General features: G+C 40.8%; 1 protein-coding gene across 1 annotated transcript in view; it reads left to right on the top strand.

The window, feature by feature from the left end:
* The window catches only part of Cpne8 (copine 8), a 185,674-nt gene that overhangs the window by 128,960 nt on the left and 42,724 nt on the right, over positions 1–13,990 (top strand). Inside the window, exons 12-13 of the mRNA XM_036208782.1 lie at positions 7,830–7,883; positions 8,844–8,905. Of these exons, the coding sequence (XP_036064675.1) occupies positions 7,830–7,883; positions 8,844–8,905 (116 nt within the window). The remainder of the gene's footprint in view (positions 1–7,829; positions 7,884–8,843; positions 8,906–13,990) is intronic.

Raw genomic sequence — 13,990 nt, 5'->3', positions numbered from 1 at the left:
TCTAATGTGCTTCCCAAAATCTAGGAAAATGCTTTTCTCCTGAGTTAAATGCTGAGTGCTAGCTGGATGGGTTTAGACACAACAGTGCTGATGTATCAGTTTTCAAAATGTTGAAAATTATTCATTTTTGTTTGATTTCAACAATTTTTTTGATTTCACATTATTCTGGTTTCCCATATACTGCATAGTCCTGTTTGCTCTAAATAATTTTGAGGAACTTCAGCATACTTGAAGCCTCAAGGTGAAACTTGACCTCCTCAGACTTGAAAACTGTTCAGTTCATGATAGTGGCCTGTGACCTTACCAGTGCGTGCTTATTAATGTAAAACCTGATCAACTAAGGGATTTATAAAATATGTAATAAAAACATAAAAAACACATCAAATGATTAAATAAGCCAATTCTCATTTTATGATCTCCACCAATTCCAGTCTGTTCTTAGTTTCATTGTGAGCACCTACATTGGCAATGACTCATTCAGACTCATTCAGCATTTCTTGTTTCTTGCCTTGTTACTTTAAAATAGGGTACTGATTGCCGCTTTAACACCACCACCACCACCACCACCACCACCACCACCACCACCACCCCCCGCCTAAAATCCTATGCTATAGACAGAGTCAGGATAGAAAGACAATGATGGAGCCCTGGGAAAACAAATGATTCTCACACTCCTGAACCTGATGGACACCTCTAGGCAGATGAGAAGCAAGAATTCCAGAGCAGCTAAGTGCAGTGAGAAGTGAGACTATGTGCACTTGGTGGGGCGTCATGGATACTGTAGGATAGAGGAGCGGGAACTTTGGGGATAGAGGAGTTCATCTGCAGGTCAGTTCCCCTGCAGTCTGGAAGGGGTTGATACCAGCAAGTGGGTAAGTAATTAACCCTTCATTCCAAATCTGAGAACAGATAAAAAAGAGGGGGCAATTTATCCTCTCATTAACCACTTCCTACAGAAGGGGGACTACAATGAGGGGCAGATAGGCTGTGTCCCCAGCATCTAAGGGGGTAGGTTGGGTTGACTTCATATTGCAGGAGAAGGACTTTAACTCATCAGCTGCATTGAATCATGTTAATGCCATCATCCACTCCTAGAGAAACATCTAAGAAGTTAGAAAACTGAAATGGATGATTTCGTGACAGAGTGAAGCCGACATTACCCAGGAAGGTGAAGGTAGAGCAAGAAGATTAGGGGTGAGAGAGACAGAGAGGACCTGGTGAGAGGGGGTGGTGTCCATAGAAAGCACAAGGGAAGGATTTGTATTGTGTCTTGAAGGGCTGAGAGCATTTGGCAGGGGTGAGTAGGGTCAGAATGGGAAGGATGCTAATAGAGTCGTTAAGTTGGAAGAGAGCAATAGTTCACCACTTAGGACTGTAGAAATAGTAAGAGCCTGGGAAAAGTGAAGCCGTCTTGGGGGGTCTGTTATGGATATAGGACCTGGGTGGGTCATTGTGTAAGGATGTAGCATGAGAGGGCTATGGATTCACGGTGATGGGGGGTGAGACGGGCAAGGAATGCTGGCCCTTAGTAGACAATCAGGCCCAGCAGGTAGATGAGAAAGTGGAACTGGCCTCCTTTAAGAGCTGATGAGTTCTGTTTAAGACGATTGCCCAGCTCTCTTGAATGGAGGCTAAGGGGGTAGGTAAGAGTAGAATTCATGGAATGACCGTGATGGGGTTTGTGACCAGTGAAAAGAATATTTCACTGTGAGTTAGAGATAAAGCAGCACCCTGACAGAAATAAAGTAAGGGTGGCCGTGCATGAAGCCAAGAACCGGAGTACGAGGGAGGTCACGGAGTGCTCCTGGGAGAAGTGTTCCTTCCAAGTCAAGTCATTCCGATGACAGCGAGTACTCCCACTGCCAGGAGTGCTGCACCCATGTAAGCCAGCAGAAGTGACATGGGGATACAGAGCACCGAAGGGAAGGACTGGGAGAAAACAGGACCAATGTAAAGAACTGTATCTGGGTGTTGAAGACTCCTTGTAGCCAGAGATCCTCCACTGCAACCAAAAGGTCATCTTGCAATATATCAGGAAGGAATAGAGCTGTTGTAGGGAGTGAACCACAAGGAGGCTCATGTGGAATACTCCTGTTCATGTGTTGGGGGAGTCTGGTTATTTTAAGGGTGGTGGTTCCAGTAAGTAAAACAGTTAAAAGATAGGGCAAAACCCTAAGTATGCGGATAATAAGGATCAGGTGCTCGAGGGGGGAGGCAAAGTGGGAGGGAACCAAAGGCCATTCATAGGAGGTTTGTCATTGAATTTTTGTCTGGTCTCTGCAGCTTTGAGCCCAGTCTTGAACCAGATAGGATTAGTTGGTATGAGAGCAGCATTGCTCCTGGAAGAGGGCATAAGTACCACCCTTAGCAGGAGTCAGGCTGTCTAGTGTTCTTTCACTTCGGAATATTGCAGTAGCTAAAGAATTGAGTTGGTACTGAAGGCTGTTAAGTTGATCTGGGGTTTCTCTAAGGTTTCCCAAGAGCTTGTGAGACAGAGTTGTTATTGATGCAAAGATGCCTGCAGTCCATCTGTTTTAGTTCTGAGTCCTGAAAAAGAATGCCCAGAGTGGCAGGAAGAGGGATGAGATGGATGGCCTATTAGCCACCTTTTCTGAGGTCACCCAAACTTCTTTTAGGGACTCGGGATGCAGGTCTCTTTTCAGTGCTTCAAGCTTACAGAAGGGGAGGTGTAGAAAAGGCAGCAGTTAAAGAGCCTCAGAGGAAGGTCCATCTAAGGGGCCATGGTAAAACTTAACAGATGGTAAAAGTGCAGACCATAATACTGTGGTGATATTTTACTTATGCTCTATCAAATAAAGCTTGCCTGGGGATCAGAGGAAAAAGCCAGCCACTATATTAAACATAGAGGTCAGGCAGTGGTAGCACACACCTTTAATCCTAGCATTCAGGAGGCAAAGATTCATCTGGAGCTCTGTGAGTTCAAGACCACACTGGGAACAGAGCCAGACATAGTGGCACATGCCTTTAATCCCAGCACTAGTTAACCATAGAGGTCTGGAGGTCTGTACAGACAGACAGGAAGTCACAGAGCTGGGCGGAAAGAGGAAGGGATGTATCTGGGCAGAGAGAGGAAGTAAGATGGCAGGGCTCAGAGTATATAGGCTTGAGTATACAGTAAGTAGCTCTCTCTAATGCTCAGGATTTCCTAGCAGTAAGAACTTGTGGTTTGGCTTGTTCCATTCCTCTGATATCTCAGTTTTCACCCCAATATCTGGCTCCAAGTTTTTTTTTTTTTATTAATAAGACCATTTAGCAATTCATGTTACATAATACAACCATATGATGACAATATGTATTCATGGACTGTGTTACACGAGTGACCTAGCACTGTAATATATAAACTTGAGACTATTGGGACTACCATAACCCCACTAAGAGTGTAGTTAAGGAAATAGTTTGGCAGAGTTGCCCTTATTGGAGAACAGGGAAGAAAATCATCTTTGTCATAGGTGCTATAGGCAAATTGGTTGATTGTTGTCATCAGTGTCCATTCTAAATTGTGGCATTGGTTTGGTGGAAGAACTTCAGATATTTTTCATTGGCCAGCATAAATTCAAGATCATCAATTGGGTCTCCTCTATTACAGCCTCGTGGAGAACATTAAGAATGTACCATGATGATTAACATGAATTTTGTTTAGTACGGTGAAATATAATCAGACAGCTGCCTGGACCACATACCAGGGCCCTATAGATAAGGCAACTGCCATCATCCTTCTGTTACATCAGACTCCTGCATAAGGAGCAAACATCTGTAAGCTTTGTAAGAGAACTTAGTTAAAGTGAAAGAGAAATAGAATTTGTATAGGATTGTCTAGAAAAGTTCCAAGGGTACAACTTGGATATCCTGAATCATTTCCTAAACCTGTGAGTTTGCTGACAGGGTATCCACCAACTTTCTTGGATCAGGGAATGTGTGATTAGGGTACCTAATGACACATTCTATGAGTAATTGTGATAAGTGCTCTTACAGAAAGAGATAGTGTTCTACAGTTGATGAATACAGCTTTTAGACTTGGCCTCAGTATTTAATAAGATAGGCAGACCTGTTTTTCTCAGGTGTGCATAGATCCTGAAGTTATTGATGTAAGCCAAGGTCCTGTCCTATATCTGGTGTGTGTGTGTGTGTGTGTGTGTGTGTGTGTGTGTGTGTTGTCAGAAATAGGATCATTAGTGAGAACTAGTTCAAATGACATTTCATTTGGTTAAGTGTAATGTCTGAGGACTGTCATCTTTTGAATTGTCAGAAAAACACAGTGGTCATTTTAATCTTGGTTATACTTTCCTGCTGAATGTTTAAGACCATATCAGTAGCCAAAATTCATTTTTGTTTTTACACTGCTAAGGCCAATTGAGGGTCCCAGACTCAGGAGTCACTTGGGCTCATAAGGAATCTCAGATGCCTCCAGCCTTTCTTTTTACCAGTTGTCCATCTATGTGAGGATAGGGCAAAGGCTTAGCTTGGCCTGACTGTGGCTTCCTGTGGAAGCACTGAAGATGTTTCTCCTGTGTGATTACCCATCTCTTTGTAGACTGAACGCTGGGTTAGAATTCATTGAGTGGATTTCCTTGGCCTCCCTGAACAAGTGAGCAGGTGACTCTTCATAATTTCAGAACATTTCTAGAGATGACCCCAGTGTCCTGTGACCTCATTGACCTTGGAGGGCAAAGGGGAAATATTCTCCCTTTCAGTCCCTCTGGCCACATTAGAATAGCCTCCAAGCATGATTATTAAACACTCAGATCAGTACACCTGTACTTTTCACTACTGTATAATATTTGAACAGCCAAATAGTTCTAAATAAACTTTGATTTGACATATTTTAGCCAGTTTTTGTATTGTTGATCATAGACCTTAGAAACCTTAATGTCATAAATATTATCTTTAAGTCTCATCCTTCATGTACCTTAAATAACTTACTCAGATCTTAATAACTCACAAAAGCTTTTCATTTTTTTTCACCTGGTAAATATCTATCTACCTTAATCTTCAAACATAAATCCTTGTTTGCTAAAACAACTTTCATCTTTACATCTTTTGATATTTTTCTTTTTTAATACCAGCATTAACAAATGAACTTGCTATCTGCCCTGAGAGTTATCTCCCTGGGTGAGGGGAGAGTAAGCAATGTCCATCCCCTCTTTATATGGTCCTAAGGACAAACCAAAGTTCAATTTCATCAAAGTTCACCCTGCAGAACCAATGAGTTTCTTTGGCTTACTTACAGAGAGTTGGTAAGGGGTTATTGATGGGACTGTGGATGGCCTGGAAGCAGTCACACTGGAAGTCTTTACTCAGTAAGGATGAGGACATTGTATAGTCATATGGACTTTATGTAGATATACAATTGACTGGGGTGGAATACTTTAATTAGCCAAGATTTTGACCATTGTTGCTTGTTGAAATTATGTTCATCTAAGTTTTCATTTGAAAATTAACAGAGATTTTTAGTAAATATATTGTTAGATTGGACTAGTGAAGGGCGAGAAAAGCCTCAAAAGTGTTGCCACCAAGACTGACTCTTTATAGGACAATTTTTTTTCTCAGCTCCCACTACCTCTGTTTGTACATGCTTTTCTCACACATGATGTGTTCCTCAGATCAAGCCCCAGTAGAGAAGGGCTTCATCTCTTTCTCTGCTTCTATATTGTAATTTTGCTACAGTCATCAGCCCAGTGTTCATGCCACAGTATGTGCATAAGTCTATCCTCACCAGTTACTGTGTAGTGGATATGTGTGTGATTATTAGCATTATAAACAGTAGCTTTGTTCATAAGTCTTTGAATATTCACATATTAGGTGATTTGCTATTTACTTAATAAAGGGCAAGTTACGCCTTTCAGTTATACTTTTCTTTAGCAACCTATGACTTTCCTTCCTTTTCTCCCTTATTTTCCTTTCTTTCTTCTATTCTTCCTTTCTTTTGTGGAGGGATAGCTCCCCCGTTGTGTAACCCAGACTGGCTTCAATTTCATAATTCTCCTGTCTCAGCTTACTCAGGTATATGCTACTACCATCAGGTTGCAGTTTATGTTTCTTTTCAAGGAATTTATTATTATTCAGATACTTTGATCTTAAGAGTCTCATTTAAATCCAGAAGATATGTCTGACACTTTAGCGAGGGCTCAGTGGTCAAGAGCACTTGCTGCTCTTCCAAAGGAACTGAGTTTCATTCCCTGCACTCACAACTACCCGTAACTCCAGCTCCACAGCATCCCATGCCCTCTTCCTGTCTCTTTGAGCACTCGCATTGCAAAAGCACATTTACCACCTAGAAATGAAAAGAGATAATTTATCTGGAGCCAAATATAAGTGGCTATGACCTGGGAACCCCAGATTCTATGTTCTAAAGTGGAAGATGTTTCGTGAAGTTTTTATAACAGGGAAAGTCATAAATGAAGACTTAAAAAAAGAATATGTTGGTAGACCTGATGTTAATGTGAATGTTAAATAATGCTCGTATAAAATTTTATAAAGTTTTTTTTTCATTAATTGCACTGAACTGGACCTCTCACAATGTGCTAAAACCCAGTGTTACAAGTTGGTTCACTAAATAGTAGTAAATTCTGTTGCCAGAAAAAAAAAAAAAACCCAAAAAAACAAAAACAAACAAACAAAAAACCTATTACTAAAAATCAGGTTTGAATACACAGTAAAAAGAAAATATGTTGGTCGAAGCATCAGAGAGGTTGAGTACAGGCAAATGGAAGACATCTTTATTCTTCCATTTGCCTCAGACACTGTTGATGAAACGTTTAGTTTTGTGGTTGCTGGAAGGTGGAGGTCTGAGAAGTTAACACATTTCAAAGGATAAGTAGTGCTTTGTTTATACATACCAAATGATTTACCTAATGTTCATGCAGCTGTTAGGTCAGGTTCAGTGAGGTCTGGTAAACATCTGTTGAGAGGACTAACGATTGCTCAAGACAACTTGGCTCTTGACTTGCAACATTCCAACTGTCATGGGGACCCCACCAGAGATGACGACCATTCAGACAGTCTATAGCCAATTGAAAGGGACCCAGGTATAGCCTCAAGTGTCCAGACAAAAGGATGTTTGAAGGCAGGAACTACATCTGCCTACAAATGCCCAGTGTCTTATTTAGCAGCTGCAAAATTCTTTAAAGAAGCAAGCTATTTAACAGAAGCCAAGTTAACTGGGGCATCTTGGCCTTGGGTCTTAGAATACAGGTGGATAATTTCCCACGGATTCTACATCAAGGAGATTGAATTTCAGTTAAACCTGAAATCCCTCAGCAAGAATACAAGATGAGGAACCTCTGAACTGTCTTGCCTTGTCACAACACCTCTCCACTATCAGTGAAATTCTGATCAGCCATACAGGAGGTTCAGCTTGAAGGTGCAGCTTTTTTTCTAAGAACTTTGTCCACAGCATCCTCATGCATGTAGCAGACAGACAGACAGACACATACACACACACACACACACACACTCACACACATACATACACACTCACACACACACATACACATACACACAAACACTTATTCATACCATCATTCTCACATACATATACATAAATAAATACATAAAATAGATCCTTATAAAAATATATACATGATCCTAGGTAATCAAAACAAAAAGAATGAAAGCTATTGGGAACAAAAGACTTACTTTAAAGGTGGCCACTAGAGATTTTATCAGAGAAGTTGACTAAATGACTACCCAAGAGGTACTGTAAAGGCGCTGTCCTGTGAGTGTGCAAGAATTGAATGTGGCAAGCTGAAACACATGTGTTTTTAATGTGGAGGAACCTAACATCTTAATTGTTTTATTTGCTTTTCAAGGTGGTGAATCCCAAAAAGAAAGGAAAAAAGAAAAAATACACCAATTCAGGAACAGTAAGTCACATTTAATGGTATTGGTTAAAGTCACGAATCAGAAAGGTCTTAACAGTTTGGAGCATACAGAAATGATCTCAGAAACTGAGATTTACTTCACTTAGCATCTCTAAACAAAGGCATGTATGTGGTGGGAGCATCATCTTCCTAGGGAGGGTGGTCCAGGAGAAGAGATGATGGAGGCAGTGGCTGGGCTCCATGCTGGCTTCTGCATGAGGGAGGCTGAGGGGCTGTTCTGACCTCTGTATTCAGTGGGATTCAATGTGGTGAATCTGGCAAAGGCCAAGCTCAGGATGACTGACTGCATTACTCAGTGACTCCTAAGCTTGGCCTGGGAGGTCAATGCTGTCACTGATGGAATCTCAAATATCAGCTCTGGGGATGCTGAGGGAGGTCAGGACTGGGTGGCAGGCCAAAGGCAGTCAGAAAATGGAAAAAGCAAAGAGCACCCTATATTCGGATTAAAAAAAAAAAAAAACCAATATTTTTTCCTAAAAATAATTTTACTTGAAGAAATAAAGCCCTAAATTGTCTTCATGTTCTTTTAAAGTTTTATATCAATCTTAATGATTCAAATACTAGACGGTCTCATTAGAGCACAGTAGCAGAGATGGCCACTGCTCGCCCAGCTCAGCTCGGTGAGTCCACATGTAGCTGTAATGGCATGTGTCCCTGCAGGCGACTTCCCTGCTATTCTTCACAATCATGGAGAGGAATTAGATCATTAACGCTGCCTTTCATCCCTTTTCTTCTGATCACCTAAATGCATGCCCCAGCAGATTTTAATAAATAATAATGTCTTTAGTTATTTTTCAAATGTTAGGGAATATTATATTCTCTTTAGTAGAAATCTGTCCATGTCCAATCCATGTTGGGACTACAATCAATACTGGTGAGTAATTCATATTCTCTCTCTCTCTCTCTCTCTCTCTCTCTCTCTCTCTCTCTCTCTCTCTCTAGGTAACCTTACTGTCTTTCTTGGTGGAAACAGAAGTCTCCTTCCTAGACTATATTAAAGGAGGGTAAGTCATCTTTTAAAACTTGCATAGCATTTCTTTGTGTGTAGATGGTCTCCATGACCCCAGAAGCAACTGATGACCACCTATATACATATGTATATACATATAATAGGTATGCATATATAATTTATTTAATTTTAGCATGTGTACTGGGGCAGTGCATGCATGTCATGGAGCCTGGGTGGATGAACTCAGGGGACGTTTTGCAAGAACTGGTCCTTTCCTTTCCCACTGTTGACTCCAGGGAATGAATTCAAGCCCTTAGGCTTAGCAGTAGGCACATTTATCCACTAAGCCATCATTCTGGGCTCCACTTCTGAATATTTTGATGGCACTTTTATTTCAGACCTTCACAGAAACACAAGCTGCACTTGCCATTGCATTTTGTCTTAGCTAGGGTTGCTGTGGCTGTGACAAAACACCATGACCAAAAGCAACTTGTAGGAAATTGGGTAGGGACTTTAATCTGGAGACAGGAGCTGATACAGAGGCTACAGAGGGGTGCTCTTTACTGGCTTGCTCTTCATGGCTTGCACAGCCTGCTTTTTTATAGAACCCAGGACCAGCAGCGCAGTGATGGCACCGCCCACCATGGGCTAAGACCTCCCTCATCAATCACTAAGAAAATGTCCTACAAGCCTGCTTATAGCCTGGTATGATGGAGGCATTTTATCATTTGAGATCCCCTCCTCTCAAATGACTCTAGCTTCTGTCAAGTTGACATAAAACTACCAAGGACAGTTTTTTTTTCCCAATTAAATTAATATAAAACTGTGGCGAACAGCATTGACTACACTTCACCAAGAATGCCTTTAAGTTCACTGCATAGAGAAAATGCTGCAGGACCACATGGGTTATGTTCTTACCATTCATTCTGTATTCATTATATTGCTAGAAAGATGTCCTGGTTCATACTCCTAACATCTGTGCATGGATGTTTGCCAAACTCTAACCCTTACTGAAGAGTATCCTTCTTTTAGTTGTACAAATTTAGTAATCAAATAGGTCACTGTCTTTTAAATTTTATTTTTATTTAATTTATTACTTGAGACTTTCATGCATGTATACAATGAAATAAGATCATATCTAATTCCAGTCTCCCCTTCCCCTGAAAACCTCCCCCAGATCCCTTGCTCAACATGTCGCCTCCCTACATCATGCCCTCTTCTTTTTGAAAAAGAAATATAATAACCTCAGAAGTGCAGTGAGTGCTGTATGTATGTGGGGCCATCACTGGCACATGGGAAGCCTCCTGGTGGTCACATGCCTGAAGATAAGTAAGTCTCCTTCCCCCAGTACCAATCATCTGTCCTTTCAGTCAGTTCTGTGTCTCTGCAGAAGCCTTTCTTGAGAGCCATTGGACAAAGGAGGCCTTTGGATCCTGCATCTTGCTCCCCCTTCTTCCTCTAGGTCCAGTGAAGGGTTGGGGACTTTTGTTGAAGACAGCCTTTAAGGGTAGCATGGAGCACAGAACTCACAGCAGCGCTTTGCTACCCTTGACAGGACCTTCTGCCCTGGTCTAAAACCTCTTCTGCACAAATCAGAAGAGTTTCTACTTCTAGAGTTATCCCATGTGGCCTGGCCTTTTAGTCACAGGGTGACACTAAAAACAGTAAAGTAAACCAACACTCCAGGCTATGATCAGATTCTAATCCCAGTGAGCTTGCTATCAGCCGAATTACAAACTCCTGTATCCACCTTTACTCTCTATGTCTTATACCATCACCAAAATAATTAAAGAAAAGGAAATAAAGAAGAAGATAAAAAGAAGATATAGCAGGGTTGTATGCAGGGTTTCTAGGATAGTAAAATAAATAAATAAATAAATAAATAAATGGGCCAAGGAGATTTAAGCATGATTTTTAAAATCCCAGAGCAATATAAAACCTGATTGTTTACTGACAGTACTGATGCTTCATGAAGTACAATTTATATTACAGCCAGAGCATGAAAAGTTAAATGTCAGAGACTGTGTTCCTTACCAGTATCACCTGTGGTTGAAGAAAGAGAGAAATGCTCTCATTTGGTTTTTCTCCAGTATTTCGGGGTGAAATATACTTCAGACTGTATATTATCTTTGTTCACATTAAAACTCCCAGAAAGTTTGTCTTATAGATGCTTGATATTGAAGTCTATATATTCTTAAAGTTAATAAAAGTTAACAAATATTTAAAGTATAAATTTTTTTGCTCCTACCAGAAATCACTGTTCCTAGACTTTTATTCTAATGTTACTTGGAGGTTGAAATACAGCGATTGGAGCATAAACTGCTAATTTTCTTCCTGTCATGATAGAAGGAGTGGGGGAGAGTGACATTGGAAAGATACTATGTGAATAAATTCTGGGACATAATTTGAATATTTCAGTAGAGTTAAGAGGGGGTTGCTGAGGCTTACAGCAGTGCATAATTATGACCATGAGTCTCAACTTAACCACATGTTTCAAATAGTAGGCCTGCCTGCCTCTTCTCACCAGAACCTGTTCCTGTTTCCAATAAGTAGGAATAAAAATAATGATGCCTGACTCAAAGTAACTGTGGGACTGGATTTTGTACTGAGTTCTAACCCTCAGTAAATACTAGCTGCTGTTTCCTGAAACCTTCAATGGATTTAAATACCAATATACTTTATCACATCTGCTTTCTATAATGTTAATGTTGGTAATTTTCAGTTCTCAAAGACAGGGAGAGAAAAGATAAATTTACATGAACAAAGTCAGTGAGGTTTATCTTTTAGTTAAGCTCCTCTTGAAAGTAGCTACTGCTTTCAGACAGTACTGTTCACCCTACTCACATCTTGATTCTGACCCTAAACCTTGTAAAGATTATAGCTAAATAGATTATAGCTAAATCTGTCCCCGTTACAAGAAATAAAAGCCTTTATGGGAGAAGAGAGAAGACAGGGCTACCCATGTATCATCAGCTCATTTTAAAGGCCAATGTGAATGTCTTGACTTTGCTCATTTGAAAGGCTAGCTAACTATCAGAGAATTTACAAATCAGCCCCATGATAATTTTCCTTAAAAATTCTTAGAGCTGTTTAAAAAATGCAAAATGTTCACCATGGTTTTATAAAATGTGTGGCATTACATTGAATGTTGCCTCAGGGAGCATGCTTTGCCAGAGCAGGCAACACTATAAGGTTTTTCTAATCTGATTTCTTGTTTGAATATGCATGCCTAGAACTTTTTTTTTTTTAATAGGGTTCCTTGTAGGGTCATCTAAGTGCTTTGTATTCATCAAAGCAGTAGAAAGCTAAACACTGAATGGAGAATAATCTAATAAAAGCCAGCCTTCCTTCTGTAAACTAACAGGAAATGCTTTCCTGTCTTACCTAAACCAACACATAGAAAAGAGACCTTTACATATATTAAAAGACATCTCAAAACTTGTTTTTGTTAATGCTTGATTCTTAATTTGTTTATCTATCTATCTATCTATCTATCATCTATCTATTTGTTGTTTGGGGCAGGGTTTCTCTGTGAAGTAGTCCTGACTGTCCTGGAACTCACTCTGTAGACCAGGCTGGCCTCGAACTCACAGAGATCCACCTACCTCTGCCTCCCAAGTGCTAGGATTAAAGTTATAAGCCACCACCTGGCTAAATTTGTATATCTAAAAGAAAAGTTGGGAGGGGGGTCAAGCAAATGATATATGCATGATAATCCAATATGGAAAACCCATTTCTTTCTTTCTTTCTTTTTTTTTTTTTCTTTTTTGGTTTTTTGAGACAGGGTTTCTCTGTAGCTTTTGGAGCCTGTCCTGGACTAGCTCTGTAGACCAGGTTGGCCTCCAACTCACAGAGATCCACCTGCCTCTGCCTCCTGAGTGCTGGGATTACAGGCGTGCGCCACCACCGCCCAGCAAAACCCATTTCTTTGCATGCCAATTTGAAACAAAAGTAAAATACTTGAAGTTAACAAAGTAAATAGGCTTGGAAGTCAAGAGATGTCTAGCCTCGTGGTTTGTATTCTCCTTCACCCTTCCTTGTCTTTCTGCAGATAGCATGCTCAGTACTGTCTGTTTCATTCTCAGGGAAACAGTAGAGATGTTTCCCCATAAGAAAGGATGTTAATCGTGTGTTTCTGTTGGGCCATTTCTCAGTCATGGTGCAAGATAAGAGTGCAAACAGCCAAGAAGAGGAAGGGAGGGGAGATCCAGCAGAGGGCTCTCAGAGCACTGTAAACCTTCTCCTGTTAATTGGGGTGGTGGGGGGGGGGAGGTCAGTCATCTCTCTAAAGGGGAATTCTCTTTGAAGTATGAGAGCTTCTGTAGAAGAGGCTGTAATAATCTATTTGAAAGAACAGCCATGGGAAGCATGCTTCTGTCTCTAAAGGACTTTAACTCTGGAGAGCAATTAGAAGCAGGGGAGGGAAAACCGAGAGGAAACAAGGGCTAATCAAGGATGGGTGGAAAAATTGTCCTTGCTAGTGCTTCTGCGGATGCCACCACACAGACTGTGTGTTGGGAGGTCATGGGATGCACTGCTTTGAACTTCTCCACAGCAGTTCATCCCCTGATGAATGCAGTGGTTGTAATTTGCTGCTTGACCCTGAACACTAGCCAACAAGTATGGAGAGGATTGAAGAAAAACAAATCTTAAGGCAATAGAAAGAGAACTGTCTCTCCTAAGAGGAAAGAGTTAGTTAGCATGAACCTGGAAAAGCCTGGCCTTCTCAGGAGTGTGTTCTGCAGCATGTAGATCTGCTGCTTTATTGCACACAGGTCCGCAGTATTCTGTTTCCTTTAAACCAGTGGTTCTCCACCTCCCTAATGCTTCAACCCCTTAATATAGTTCTTCATGTTGTGGTGACCTCCAACCATAAAATGATTTCATTGCTACTTCATAACTGTAATTTTGCTACGGTTGTGAATCATAATATAAATATCTGCTATATATGATATTTGATATTTGACCCACGAAGGGGCCACAACACATAGGTTGAGAACCACTGCTCTTAAGAGACTGGCACCTATTTATTCTATGAGAAAATTGTGCCATGGGAAGTTGGTAGTCTGGGCAAGGATTTGTGCTCACAACCCCTAGCTTGCTATGATTCAGGGATTCAGGCTCTGCTCTGTGATGGGCA

The sequence above is a fragment of the Onychomys torridus genome, chromosome 16 (assembly GCF_903995425.1).
Source record: "Onychomys torridus chromosome 16, mOncTor1.1, whole genome shotgun sequence".
In the NCBI taxonomy this organism is placed as follows: domain Eukaryota; kingdom Metazoa; phylum Chordata; class Mammalia; order Rodentia; family Cricetidae; genus Onychomys; species Onychomys torridus.
This window is presented reverse-complemented; position numbering and strand designations above follow the sequence as displayed.